Genomic DNA, 15,110 nt, shown 5'->3' on the forward strand with positions numbered 1-15,110 from the left:
CTATATTTGCCCTTTTCCAGTCCTCTGGACAAGGGAAAATGAATGGTGCACAGCCACTAGGACAGTCACCCAGTGTCTGTTACCTTAGCCATTTTGCAAGATGCTTGAAACAGAGCCTCAGGGTCTGGAGTTGTTAGTGCCTCACGGAGACATCTCAGCTCCTCCTCTGCTGACCCCAGGTTTGTGCACTGACCTAGGATAGAGAAAAGGAGAAAAAGTATGGCAACATTTAATAAAACTGAACCTCTGATCCATAGATAATCATACAGGAGGATCTATGGGGTATGTTATTACCAGCTGTGTGTGAAATTTTGGCCCCACTAAAGCCAATGACGAAATTCTTGTTGACTTTAATGGAGTCAGAATTTTACCGTCAGGCTATGTCTAGACTACATCCCTTTTTCAGAAAAGGGATGTAAATTAGACGTATCGCAATTGCTAATGAAGCGGGGATTTAAATCTCCCCTGCTTCATTAGCATAAAAATGGCTACAGCTTTTTTCGGCACGGAGCTTTGCCGGAGAAAAGCACCAGTCTAGATGCTGATCTTGCAGAAAATTAAGCCTTTTCCGAAAGATCCCTTATCCCTCCGAAAAAGGGATGTAGTCTAGACGTAGCCCCTATGTCTGAAAGTTAACAGTAATGGCATGTGATTCATTGTGATTCATACAGGATTAAACAGGCACTGTATTCTGTGTGGAGCATCTTTCTCTGTATATCTGGTTTCAGTAGCCACTCTGCTCTCAGTATTTAAATCTAATCTCATAGTCAAGCACAACTCATGTAGATTGATCTGAGGTTCTGATTTGGAGGAGAATCCCTCCACTGAACTCTCATTGTAAAAGAGATGGGGCTGACCAAAAGCTTAGGTAGGAAACCCAGGATCTTCGCTCACTTCTAAATCATGAACTGTCTCTTTAAGGGAAAGCTGTCCTGCTCTGTCATCTCCCTCTCCCCACCCCACTCTGCAGAGGGGGGACATATGGGCTTATGGCGGGGGAGAGTGTGTGTGTGTGTGAGATATATATATATATATATATATATATATATATATATATATATATATATATATATATGCTGGCTGCCAGAGAAATCTTAGAAACAGTGCACTGCCTCTTTAGATAGGCACTCCGTTACTCACCTGGAGCAGCACTATTGTATGTGTCCCTCTCCCCAAACTCTGCTCTGCAGAGATGATGACAGGGGCAAAGGGGTCACCCTGACTTCTGCACATCTCCCTGCTCACCTCCCCTCCACACACCACTAGCAGCAGATAGGATGGAGCAAGGTCAGAGAGGGGCAGCTGAACACATGCTGCTGGCATGCTTGCTAATCAGCTGAGCGCTCCAGACACAAATTCTGGGGAGAAGGGCAGATCTGGCCTGTGTGCTGTATTTTGTCCACCCTCTAATATTTGCAGATTATTTATTATTTGTGCAGTTCTCTTCCAGCAATGTACTTACAAGGCCCCAATCATTCTGTTATATAAGTGTCGCTAACAAGACAGAAAGAATTACAGATGGAAAAAATGGTCATTACAACAATGAAAGAAAGTGAAGAGTTACTTACACCTGCTCATGGTCTCCTCACCTTGTATATTGAGAAGACAGTTGATACAGTCAACCACCCACTGACGCGATGTTGTAACTGAAGCACAGGTATATGGTGCTAATAGCCCAATCAGAGATTCAAACTGATGAAAAGTCTCTGGGAGCCATTTTGGGCCCAGCCTAGCCCCGCCCCGCCCCCTCACCTGACCGGAAGTCAAAGGGCGGGGCTAGGACTATAAGAAGGCTGCCGAGGAGCTCAGTCAGGGCCCAGCCTCTGACGGAGCCGGTGGCCTGTCTGGAGCTCCTGCCTGGGGAGGCTAAGACCCGGGCTAGGCCGCCCTCAGCGGCCGTCTCGGAAGCCAGCCAAGGCTTCCCTGCCAGGGCTACTGAGGCCTGGCCAAGCCAGCCAGTGGAACCTCCCGGGGACCCCGAGGACTGGACCGAGCCGCTGGACCAGCTGGAACCCCGATGGGTACTGGAACGCCGGTGCCGGGTGAGCCCGCGGGATGCTGTGGGGTTCCAACCCCTTGACCCCTGGATTGGGCCAGCCAGACCCTGCTGGGATGACAGCGCCTCGACTCCCTGCTCAGACCTGCTGGAGGTACAGGTACCAGCGAAGGGGGAGACAAGAAGCGGCCCAGGGGGTAGCATGGGCTGAGAACTGCCCTAGGCCAGCAAATTGCGGGCTGGAGCCCCTGCTGAGCCCATAGCAGCTGAACTGCTGCATTCAGGGCCCCTGGGCTGGGGCGCAGGAGAGTGGGTGGGCCTGCGCCCCCCCTGCCACCCACTAACCAGGTGGCAGTCTCCCCCCTTTGCCACTGCTGCAGGTGCACTACCTGCCCAGCTCTTGAACTAGGAGCGTCTACAAACCTGGGTGTTTGTCTGCGGCCCTACCTTGGGTTAGGGCCGGCTCAGCTTACTGTGGTTTGCTGCCATTTGTTGCCCTGCTCGAGGGCCTGGGCCTCCGTATGGTGGTCTTGGTACCTGGCCAGGATCTGGACCGGACCTTTTTAAAGGGCCAGGACTAGGACTGCTGCCCTGCCCTAACTGAGTTAAGGGACTTAAGTATACGCAGAATTTCTTCCCCCATGGCCTGGGCCTGAAGCAAGGCTGGGCCCCTGAACTATTGTCTCTCACCCCGACCTGAAGTAAGGCCGGAGATAGACTCATAGACTCGGACTGTTTTAAGGCACGGTAGGGCCATAGGGCGGACTATCCACCCATTGGGCCAGGGCGGAGGAACCGCCTCCGAAAGGCCTGCCGACCTACAACTAACAACCGCCTCCGGAAGGGGGGAAAAGCTCAGGTTATAGTGGGCATTGACGGAGGGCAGTGTCCTGAAAGACTGCGCCACCTGCCGGCCGATCTAATTCCCCGAGCAGACGGCAGGGGGCGCTGTAGCGAAGGGGGAGCCCGCTACACACCCTAGTTCGAACTAGCGGGGTAGTGTAGACATACCCTTGGAGGCCCCAGCTGCAGGCCTAGTAGAATTTCTCATGCATTCACGTTGAATGTCAGATTTGATATAAGTGGGGAAGTCAGCTGAAGGAAGAGTAGAACTATACTCACTGTGCTATTAACTATCTCCTGATAGGCAGTTAGCAGCCAGACACTGGCCTGCAAGGCCTTTTCTCTCTCCCACTCCTTCTCTGAACTGAGCCAGGTCTCTAGTAGCTGTTGGCAAAGCAGGAGAATGGACAAAGTTAGTACCAGAAAATCCCTCCCAAAGGTTTCTTTTAAATAGGTTTGATTGTCACTAAAATCCCTCTCCAAAGCATTTAACTTCCATATAGCAAAAGATTTATATGTCTCCAAAAAGAGACCCTTGTATATACAAGTCCCAGGGACCAGATTCACCTCTGGTGTACGTAACTCCATCAAAGCCAAAGGAGTTACATGAGAGATGAGTCTGGCTCTGTGTATGTGAGGGCTTCTGTAGACTGTCTGATGGCAGCTGTCTAGCACATTGCATGCAGTTTGGGGTCCGGTGCTGTGTTCTCTTTCCTGGACAGCTTCTCCCATGCTGAGTGGCAAATGACAGAGAGGAGCATTTCTTTTTATTTAGAGCAGAGAAGTCTCCCCAGCCCAGCTCCTTTTATAACTTTATTTTCATACCAACGTTGCACCTAACTCCCCTCCCCTCAGCTCTTCAAATTATTCTGTTTGTCTGAAGAGCAGGAAGTCTTTGGTGAATGAGTTTCCATACACAGAGCTTAACTCAATACTAATTCATTCCTTTTACAAGAGGTGATCAGTTCTCACTGGTCCTCTTGAATTTGGTTACTGCACTGATGATTTTCTTTCCTGTCCATGTAGTGTTAACTATACTGGAAAAACTAGATCTCAGTCCACCACTGGCATAAAATGGAACAGCTCCCATGGATTTCAATGGGACACATTCCCACTTACTTCAGGAAAAAATTGATGCTTTCTCCCTAAAATTCACCCGCTGCGGAAAATTCCTCCACAACAGAAGCTTGAGCATCATCCCTGCTATAACACAAGAAACAATTATCACCCTGGTCCTATGGGCTACTCACATGAAACATTTCCTGGAACCAGTCTGGGATTGGTTCTTCCTCAAGCAGGATCTTCATTAGTTCACCAAGGGCTTCTAAGGAGCACTCATACAGCAACTGAAACCAGAAGAGAAGGAGCGAGGCTCAACACCAGATAATTTCTGCGGGAGGTGGAGGTGAAGTTAGCCATGACTTTTCAGGGAGACCATGTGTGGCTGCTATCACCCAGTGCTTGCTGGGCAGAGATCTCAGTGGAGTCTGCCAGAGGGGAATTGGTGTCATATACCTCTATGTGCAGAGTATCCTCTAGTTTCTTGTCTTCCTCTTTCATCTTCTCCAAGGGAGGAAGGGGAAATACACTTTTGAAACACAGATCAAGGATCTCACCGTTTCCCTCTAGAGTCAGAGATGGTTTGAGTTTGCTGTCAGAAGACAGAAAGAGAAGTCACGTGTTAGATTCAACACCCCTTACTTCCGGTCACCTGCCCCTCTTGACCCTGGATGTGTTACCCCCAAGGGCTGGACTTCTGATGACAGGGGACGGGCCTAACGGGGGGTCACATGACATCCTTTTACTTCCGGTCATCTGCCCCTCTTGACCCGGATGTACTACCCTCCAGGGCCGGAACTTCCGGTGACAGGGGAGCCGGGACTTCCGGGGTCAGGGGGTGGGACTTCTGGGGTCAGGGGCGGGGCTAACGTTTGGTTGATGGTAGGGCCCTTATACTACTGCCACCTCGTTTTTCAAAGGTTCATTAAATTGTTGCTCATGTTCTCCGGCACATCTTTTGTCCACTCGATGACTAGTTTGTATTCATCAGAAGTCATCTTTGAATAGCAGTTTTGAATATATTTACATAGTTGGTGAAGCATTCGTTGTAAGTCCAAAATGATGTCTGGGTTTGTACTGGGAATGTTACTGCACCATTGATTGGTTCCTTGATTTTCATCACCCATGAAATAAATTTCAAGAAATCAATGCTCTTCATTTGCAAGTGGCAACAATGATACTATACGATGATAAACCTGGCCTTGAACTTTAAAAGTAGGATGAATCCTGGCTTACATATTTCGTTGGTTGTACCAAAAGATGTCATTGGGAAACATGAGTTGTACTTTCTGATATTTTGCAAGAAATGTTTTGATCTGGATGTTAATCCTGACATCAATGATTGTAGCGGTTCTGGAGGAGGTTGGAGTATTGGTGCACTAATTTTACTACTCAAACAGCACATGCCTGGTGTTTCTCCAATCCATTTTAGAGCACTACAATGTAAACATACTTTGTTCGTTTGCCCAATATCAAATTGAGGCCAATTTTCATAATTATCAGTCAGATTATAATGGAATGCCTTGCCTTCTAGTATTGACCAGTGTGTAGCTCTTGAAGCTGCTTGTATTACATGTTGGTTATCAAGCCAAACCTGCCTCTGTTACACACTTTCGGCTGCTCTCAATGCTGCATTTGTAAGTCGCAGATTTTCGAGCCGTGTCTGTCTCTGGTCTTGACTCTCAGATGGCCTTAATTCTGCTTGTATTGTACATTGCTTGTCTAGACGAATCTGCCTCTCTTCTACACGTTCAGCTGCTCTTGATAAAGCAATTCTTTTTGCACCTGCAGTCTTTTTTCCTACCTGCCTTTTTTTTAGTGGCATATTTTTATAAAATGGGCTAAAAATGGAATTTGTTGTATATTGATACATTTTTTTAGGAAAAATATTATAATCCGTTCAATAATTAAAGTGACTTACCGAAAAATAGTCAGTATACATTGTTGAAATATAAGTTGACAGTTAATATAACTGAGATGAGGAGCCTGAGGAAAGGGAGGGTGAAGGGATCCGTGCGCCTGCTGACGGTGCCCAAGTCCTCCCTCTGTTTCCTTGTCCCTCTGCCGGCCTTAGTGAGAGACTGTCCCCGCCGCTTCCCCCCGCACTGCCAAGCTCCGTGCAGCCCCAGGGAGAGGCGTCGGTCTCTCGTTTCTTCCCTCCCACAGTACCTTAAAACCTTCTCCTGGATAAAAGGTTATCCCATGCAGAGTTTGGTTGCAATAGCTCTTATAGGGTGCGTCTACACTGGGCCACTTATTCCGGAAAATCAGCCGCTTTTCCGGAATAAGCTGCGAGCTGTCTACACTGGCCCTTGAATTTCCGGAAAAGCAACGATGCTCTACTGTACAAATTCAGCCGCTATTCCGGAAACCGTACGCTGCTCCCGCTCGGGCATAAGTCCTTTTTCTGGAAAAGCTTTTCCGGAAAAGGGTCAGTGTAGACAGCTTTTCCGGAAAAGCAGAAAAAACGGAAAAAAGCGGTTTGGACGCTGGGAGACCCCGTAGGAGCCGCGGACTTCCTGGTAAGCCCGAGCTGTTAAAGGGCTTTCAGGCTGCTGGGCGCACGTGCCAGGAGCCTGCCTGGGTCAGCTCTGCCGCTGCTGTGCTGCCCAACACTTTTCCTTCAGGCTCACCGCTCCATGGCAGCTCCTGCTGGAGAGCCCCCTGGACTCCCAGCGGAGGAGGCCCCCAGGGGCCGCAAAAGGCGGGCCCCATCCTGGAGCCCCAGGGAGCTGGAGGCCCTCATCGAGTTATGGAAGGAGGAGGAGGGTCTCCACGACCTCCATTCCCGGCGCCGGAACGCCGATCTGTACACCCGGCTTGCGCAGAACCTGGCCCAGCAGGGACACCCCAGCCGCAACTGTGAGCAGGTCCGCTCCAAAGTCAAGGAGCTGCGGCTGGGGTATGTCAGGGCCACTGAGGGCAGGGGGGCAGGACCCGACGCCTGCCCATATTTTGCGGAGCTCCACTCCTTTCTGGGAGAGCCCGCCCCTCAAGCCCCACCGGTCCCCGTGGACACCTGCCAGCGGCCACCCATTAACCGTCCCACCGAGCCGGAGGAGGCAGACGACAGCGGCAGTGCATCTGGTGAGGAGGCCAGCGTTGCCACCCAGCAGGCCCCCTCCAGCAACTCCTCCGAGGACGGGGAGGAACCCACTGGTGAGTCTGTGCAGTTTGCACTCCCAAGGGTGGGGGGCGGAGGGCGGGAGGTGGGGAGCCAGGTGCCCGGAGGGGGGAGGGGAAGAGCATGTCACTCAGGCCACGTGAGCTGCACGCTGCATAGCATGAGGACAGCAAGCAGCAGGTGCAACCACGTGCAGCCTGGTGACCGAGCGGCACGTGACCACGGCAGGCAGCTGCAGGCCACGCCTGGGACCCTGCTGCTCACACACATTCGGCAGGACCAGGGGGAAGGGTGGATGCCGGACGGAACTGGCCAGGGCCTTGGCTGGTTCCCCAAGGGAAGTCCCCACTGGGGCCACACATGTTCCTGGGCTACCGGGCTTGCGGGAGGGATCGTGGGAGGGAGAAGGGCCCCTGAGTTGTGCTGCAAGGATGGGACATCCCCCCACCCAGTCACCCTTCTGGTTCCGTCCAGGAGATATCCCACACGAGGGGATCTTAGAGCCCAGACCGCCTCTGCCAGATGTGCTCCCAGGCACTGCGTGGGGATGCATCTCGCTCCCTGTCAAACAGCAGTGATTAACCCAAAAGCTTTTCACAGTCTCCACCGGCAGGGAGTTCCACAGGTGAACGCTGCACTAGCACCCTCCTGCCCTGCATGGGGCCAGGATACAGAGCGGTGCTTACAATACCCTGGAGGGAGGACCCTACTCCAGGGGCAGGCAGGAGGGGAACCGAGTGGGCCCAAGCCACACAACTGTGGGGTCACCTGGGCTCAGGGGTGGAGGGCATGCGGTGTGGGGACAGTGGACGGCCTGCCTGACCCATCCTTTCTTCTCTTCCTTGCAGCGGGACCCAGCACCAGACCCTCCATTGCGGCAGCAGCGCCACCCCCAGCAGGCCAACCCCGGAGGCACAGGCTCCGCCAGAGGGACCAGCTGCTTCGGCGCCACGTCCATGCTGTGGAGGCAATCCAGGCCTCCATCGAGGAGCGGGTGCAGGGGGACCTGCAGTGGCGGCAGGATGCCTGGGCTGCCTTCCTGGCCGAATGCAGAGGGATGCGCACCACCATGGACACTCTCACGGCACATATTGTGCATGCCATTCACTATGGCATGGGCGGAGCCCAGGCCCCCACCATCCCTCCCGTAGCACAGGTCATGCCCCCTCCCATCCCAGCTCCTGGCCCTGTTCCTGCCCCTCCTCCTATCCCAGCTCCTGACCCTGTTCCTGGCCCTGCCCCTGTCCCTGGCCGTGTCCATGCTCCGGGCCACCTCCGCGTGCAGCCTGCCCCGACGCGGTCTGCCCAGCGTGGGCAGGCTGGCCCCCGGAGGAGCGTTCCCAGGGGCCGCCCATCCCAGTAACTGCCTCCCCCCGTCCCAGTTGAAGGTCTCCCCCCCCTCCTGTCCCAGTTGAAGGTCTCCCCCCCCCCCTCCTGTCCCAGTTGAAGGTCTCCCCCCCCTTGTAAATAAACAGATCTCTACTTTGCTGTTCATTCGTGTGTTGGGTATTGTGTAACTCTAGGTAGTGTACGAAATGATGTGAGATGCCAAGTAGCCACTTAAATGTAATATGGTGGCAAACTGTGGAGAACGAAATCTGTACTCTATTCACTGGGGGGGGGGGGCCTTCGTAAGTGGTCAGTAGTTTGTGGTGCAGAAATAAATGATGACACTTTTCAGTAACAGGTAAACCACAAAATATTATTAACATAGATAACAAACTAGCAAGAACGGTTACAAGATGCACACAACAGATAATTAAACAAACTCTAGGCACAGGGAGGACGATTGTGGTGTTGCTGGCCACCTCGATCCTTTGGTCCTTCCGGGCCTCAGGAGAGGAACAGCCAGGAGATCCCTCGATGGACGATGACGGTGTTGCTGGCCACCTCGATCCTTTGGTCCTTCCGGGCCTCAGGAGAGGAACAGCCAGGAGATCCATCGAAGATGTCACTGATGTGAGCCTTCTGCACAAGTCCCAAATCCTGTTGGCTGTTCTTCAGGATGGCGATGGTGGCCTAAACCATAGCCTAACTTAAAAGAAAAACCCTAACTACGCCCGACACACCCGACGAACAGACTCGATGACGGCCGCGATGTGCTGTGACCCGACGCTTTACTATACTATTGGGGGGGGGGGGGTAGGAGGTGGGGAAGGGTAGGAGCTGGGACGGAGTACTCTGGGGTGACCCAAGCGACCCTGCTAGGGGGCTTGGGCAAACATGTCCACCAGGGCCTCTCTAATGCGCACCGCCTCCTGGCGCGCCTGGCGGATGGCAGCTGTGGCGGGCTGGTCCAAGGTCTGTGCCTCAGCTGCCACCCATGCAGGGAGGAAGGCCTCCCCACTGCGCTCCACAATATTGTGGAGCACGCGGCCAGCACCTCCGTTGCATTCTGCTCACCCATGTCGAGACGGGTGAGCAAACAACGGAAGCGGCCTTTTAAGCGTCCAAATGCCAGCTCCACTGGGTTTCGGGCCCGGTTGAGGCGGTCGTTGAACCGGGCCCGGTTCTGGTCTGGCTGCCCCGTGTAGGGCCGCATGAGCCAGGGCATCAGGGGGTAGGCCGCGTCCCCGATGATGCAGATGGGCATCGGTACATCCCCAACAGTCAAGTCCCGCCAGGGGAAGTAGGTGCCCGCCTCCAACCTCTGAAACAGTCCAGAGTTCCGGAGGATGCGGGCGTCGTGTGCCCGGCCGGACCAGCCACCGTAGATGTCCAGGAAGTGGCCCCGGTGATCCACGAGGGCCTGCAGGACGATGGAGTAGTACCCCTTTCTGTTCATAAAGTGGGCTGCTCAATGCTCCGGAGCCCGGATGGCGATGTGGGTGGCGTCCAGGGCTCCCCCGCAGTTGGGGAACCCGAGGGCAGCGAAGCCGGCCATGGTCTCATCAACGTCGCGCAGGCGGATGATTCTCGGCAGCAGGACGTCATTGATGGCGTGGACAACCTGCAGAAGGGTGCAGAGAAACACAAGGGAACACATTACATACAGCCAGGGGTGAGTGTGTGTTCCCTTGGGTCCCCCCCCCTTGATTCCCTCTGTCCACACACACACACACACACACACACACCAGGGCCCCCCATGTAACCCCCCCAACAGGGGGCCTGTGCAAGGGAGGGATGGCCGAAACCCCTGGGCGACCCAGCCTGGAGTCTTGGATGTCCCTGGGCCTGGAGTGGAGCACCCTCCCCCCATCCCACTCCCCCTGGGACTTACCTGGTTGACGATCACTCCAACGGTGTATCTTCCCACCCCGAACTGGTGTGCCACCGAGCGGTAGCTGTCCGGTGTGGCCAGCTTCCACAGCGCGATGGCAACCCTCTTGTTGACGGGGATGGGTGCCCGCAGCCGGGTGGCGGTTCTCTGCAGCGCGGGGGTGAGCCAGGTGCACAGGGTCAAGAAGGTCCGCTTTCGCATCCGAAAATTCCGGACCCACTGGTGGTCGTCCCATAGTCCGAGGACCACACGGTCCCACCAGTCGGTGCTGATGTCCAAACTCCAGAGTGGCTGGTATACGGTGGGGTGCTGATGAGACAGAGTTGCCAGGGCCCCCCGGGTGAGGGCGTCCAAGGCGATCTCTGCCTCCTGGTCCATGAACAGCAGGGCACCGGCCTGGAGCACGAGCTGCAGCCAGCGGAACAGCCCCAAGAGGGGCCCGACCAGGCACATGGCCACCCGTGGCTCCATAGTAGACAGAGCTGGGCAAAAAAAAAAACCGCAGGGAAAAGCAGTTGGGGGCCAAAGGGTGGTGTCCCCAAAAGTCAAAGGACACCCACAGACCTGCGAAGGGTGTCAGTCCCTGGAAGAGGCCCCAAGGCACGGGAGCAGGAGACCAACGGCTGCCCGGCGAGACCCCTTTAAGCACGTGTCTGAACGGCGCTCTGGCCCTGCCCCCGGAAAGGGCTGGTGGCCTTTGCCCTCTTCAAAATGGCTCCGGGCTTCTGTTTTCCCGAAAAGCGCGCCGCCAATGTAGACGCGCTTTTCCGGAAAAGCGCTTCGTTATGACGATAACTCCGGGGCCAATGTAGACGCTCTTTTCCGGAAAAACTGAAAACAGATTAGTATTCCGTTTTAAGCATTTCCGGAAAATCATGCCAGTGTAGACGTAGCCATAGTGTCCAAGTTGTTAGTGCACAAACTTACAAACATTCTCCTTTATATATAAGATTACCTCTAAATCTACTGTATTCATTATCCCTGTTCCAACACCAACTCCTCCTAATAGGGTATCTGCTAAATCTCGCTTGGTTAGACCGTAGGGGCTTTGGTGTGTCTTTATCATTAAAGTCCATTTTCCTTTATTCCAAAAAGGAGCAGCCTGACATGCCCAATAAAAAGGGGATACCATGCCTGTAGAATTCAGGGGAATCCAGAGGGTGGGTAAAATTCTCATCCAATGCCCTTTCTGCATATTGGTTCCTATAAATATAGTTAAAGTGCTTATTAATTCTTTTCTGGCTAATGCAGAATTCCCCCTTTCCCAACATAATTATTAACAATGCTAGCAATAAGACAGACATTACAAGACAAGACATAAAAATACAAAACACAATTTGTCGCAACAATAAATCCATGTTATTTTAGTTGCTTTTCAGCTGGTACCAGCTCTTCTGATGTTCTGAAAGATAAAAGAAAACATTTTCTACTCTTGTGAGGGTGGCAAATCCTATTTTAAAATGCTTCTTTCTGTTACAAGTATTCTTGCTGATTTTCTTATCAGCCTGCTGTTACCCAATAATTACTTAGGCTTTTGTTTTGTAAACCAGCCAAGCCTCAGTAATGTCCACTCTTTGTGGGTTCCAGGTAAATCATTTCACTGCTCATTTATTAAATTAATGCCTTAGTTTCCCTCTTATTCAGCAGACCAGGTCTTTAATAGTTTGTCTGTGAAACTCCACATTTATTTACAGGTAGTAACTGAGAAACTTTACTATTATAGTGATTTTCCTTTACTTAGCACTAAGAATTTGCCAATTACCATTTCAGCAAACCCCAAAAGTTTTCTTTTTCTGAAAGAGAATCCTATATATATATATATGTAACCCTGCAACACTTACATTTATATTTATAAACACTAAATTTATTCATATATTAAACAGTAGCATTGACATCAAATCTCTTGGAAGTAGGTGCTTATGAATCTCTGGTTTTATACCATTCCTTTTATTTGGACAATTTACTTTAGAAGATGGTGCGTATGTTATACTTTTTTGAAATTTTTAATAGCAGGCCCTTCTAACACATTACAACAATTGCTTAATTCCTTCCACACTCCCACGGAGTCAGAGTCAATTTCTTACCGTCTCATATGCTTAATTACTTGCTATGTTCCTCAAATGAAAACTTTCCTCATTCCCAGTAATTTAACTTTCCAATGCCTGTATTACTGCTTTCCCTTATTCCTTCTACTATACCCTCACAGGGCTCCAAAATCTCTTACCCACTTTCACATGCTTCTTTCCTCCTTATGGTCTGTACCTGATTCTGCTTTTCTGCTACATGGACCTCTGGGCTGATGAGGAGGTCCTCCATGACCCCCGTGCCCGTCAGCGGAACGCGGACATATTCCGCCGCATGGCCCAGGCGCTCTACCTGCAGAGACATCCAGCCCGGACCCTCGAACAGGTCCAGGCCAAAGTAAAGGAGCTGCGCAGGGGCTATGTCCGGGCCACCAAGGGCCAGAGGGCAGGAGCCGTCACTTGCCCCCATTACGACCGCCTCCATGCCATCCTGGGCGAGGTGGCACTCCAGGGATCCTCAGTGCCCGTGGACACCAGCAGGCGCCCCCCCGCTCCTGTCACCAGGCACATTGAGGCGGGGGACGAGGCGGAGCTGCCCACTGGTGCCAGGTCGGAGGAGGACAAGGATGACCAGGGAAGCACCGTCACCCTGCACCTGGAAACGTTGTCAGGCAGCCTGGACATCTCCTGGGCGTCGTCAGAGGTCGGGGAAGGATCCTCTGATGAGTGTTGCACTTTGCACTCTCAAGGGCGGGGGGGGGGAGCCAGGTGCCCGGGGGAGGGAGCATCACTCAGGCAGCGCGAGCTGCACGCCGTGTACCAGTATGCAGCACGTGCAGCCTGATTACTGTGTGGCATGTGGATGCGGCAGGCAGCTCCAGGGCATGCCTGGGACCACGCTGCTTGCACACATCTGGACTGGGGGGGAAGGAGAGTGCCGGTTGGAAGCAGCCAAGTCTCCAGGGGCTCAGACCAGACCCCACACCTCCCAAAGGGTGCAACACACAGACAGCACACTGTTATACCTGGTTGTGCGACACAGCGAGCTCCTCCTGGGAAAACTGCAGCCTCACAGCCCTGTGAGCACAGCCCCTATTGAGCCCCTTGCCTGCTCCCAGCGCCTCAGCACTGTGGCCACACAAGTCCCCGGGCTATGTGTGCGAGGGCTAGTGGGAGGGGGCGGGAGAAGCAATCAGCCTGGCCCTAGGCCACCTGAGTTTTACTGCAAGGATGGTACACTCCCCAGTCACCCCTGGTTCCGTCCCCGAGAACATCCTCGTGCTGAGGATCTGAGAGCCTGGACCACGTCTGCCATACTCGCTCCCAGGCACTGTGGGGATTCATCTTGCTCCCCATTAAACTCCATTGAATAATCCAAAGCCTTCACAGCCTCCCGGCAGGGAGTTCCACAGGTTAACACAACACATGCCAAGGGGCCAAGACACAGACCGGTGGTTACAATACATGGAGGAGCACTCTACTCCCGCATAAATGTCCATGAAGTGGCCACAGTGATCCACGAGGGCCTGAAGCACGATGGAAAAGTACCCCTTGTCTTTGATGAAATGGGCTGCTCGATGCTCCAGGGCACGGACGGGGATGTGGGTCACATCCATGGCTCCCCTGCAGTTGGGGAACCCTAGGGCAGTGAAGCCGGCCACAGTTGCATCCATGTCCTGCAGGCGGATGACTCGCTGGAGCAGGATGTCGTTGGTGGTGTGAACTACCTGCAGAAGGGTGCACAGAAACACAGGGGAACGCATCACATAAGGCAGGCTGAGTGCATGCTCCCTTGGGGGGTACCCACCCCCCCTGTGATGCCCTCTATCCTCTCACACACCAGGGCCCCCTTGCCCAAAGCCCCCCCCCCCCCCAACCAGCAGGCCTGTGCAAGGAAGGGATGGCCCAAACCCCTGGGTGATGGGGCATCCCCCACTCTCCCCATCCCCCCAGACTGGAGTCTTCCCTTCCCCCCGGTCATGGAGTGCAGCACCTTCCTCCCCCTCAGGACTAACCTGCATCATGATGGCACCGATGGTGGATCTGCCCACCCCGAACTGGTGTGCCACCAATTGGTAGCTGTCTGGGGTGGCCAGCTTCCAGATGCTGATGGGGGCCCGCAGCCGGGTGATGTGTCTCTGGAGCGCAGGGGCGAGCCAAGCACATAGCTCCAGGAACATCTGCTTTTGCATGCGAAAGTTCCGGAGCCATTGCTGGTTGTCCCATTGCCCCAGGACCAGCTGGTCCCACCAGTCGGTACTGGTGTCCAGTCTCCACAATGGCCTCTCCACGGTGGGGTAGGGATGCCACAGGGACGCCAGCACATTTGTGGTGAGGGAGTCCAGAGTGACCTCCATCTCGAGGTCCTGAAGGAGGAGTGCAGCAGCATGGAGCAGCAGCTGCAGGCACTCCAAGATGGCCGGAAGGGGCGAGAGTAGGCACAAAACCAATCCCTGGCTCCATGGCACAGCAAAAGAGGTGACGGCAAAAAATGAGTAGAAAGCACTAAGGCATAAGTTATGGTGTCCAAGAAGGCAGAGGGCAACCACAACTGGAAACTGCTACGGATGTCAGTCCCTGCAAGAGGTCCTAAAGCTCGCAGCAGGAGAGAAACAGCTGTTCAGGGAGATGCCTTTAAGCATGTGGCTCAAAGGAACTCCAGCCCCCACCCCCGGAAAGTCCTGGTGCCCTTTTGCCCTCTGCCAAGCAGTTCCGGGCTCATGCTTTTGCACAAGAGCGTCCCGCCAATGTAGACGCTCTCTTGCGCAAAAGAGATGTGCCGTGGCCAATGTAGACGTTCTCTTGCGTAAGTACTTTAACGCAAGAACTCTTGTGCAAAACTGT

General features: G+C 53.4%; 1 protein-coding gene across 1 annotated transcript; it reads left to right on the forward strand.

The window, feature by feature from the left end:
* Positions 1-5,085: 5,085 nt before the first annotated feature.
* On the forward strand, positions 5,086-8,411 carry LOC149525969 (uncharacterized). The gene is made up of 3 exons (XM_089778405.1): positions 5,086-5,242; positions 6,575-7,057; positions 7,871-8,411. Exons 1-3 carry the CDS (start codon positions 5,086-5,088, stop codon positions 8,383-8,385), a joined length of 1,155 nt encoding a protein of 384 aa, XP_089634531.1. The 3' UTR covers positions 8,386-8,411.
* The last annotated feature ends 6,699 nt before the right edge of the window (positions 8,412-15,110 follow it).

The sequence above is a fragment of the Pelodiscus sinensis genome, chromosome 1, assembly GCF_052426305.1.
Source record: "Pelodiscus sinensis isolate ZL-2025 chromosome 1, ASM5242630v1, whole genome shotgun sequence".
NCBI lineage: Eukaryota > Metazoa > Chordata > Testudines > Trionychidae > Pelodiscus > Pelodiscus sinensis.

Excerpts from the sequence above, each read along its gene's own strand:
- LOC149525969 (XM_089778405.1), top strand. The coding sequence starts at position 5,086 with ATGATAAACCTGGCCTTGAACTTTAAAAGTAGGATGAATCCTGGCTTA. Across the intron at positions 5,243-6,574 it reads TAATCCTGACATCAATGATT|CGGAGGAGGCCCCCAGGGGC; the intron begins GTAGCGGTTCTG and ends CTGGACTCCCAG. Across the intron at positions 7,058-7,870 it reads GGACGGGGAGGAACCCACTG|CGGGACCCAGCACCAGACCC; the intron begins GTGAGTCTGTGC and ends TCTTCCTTGCAG.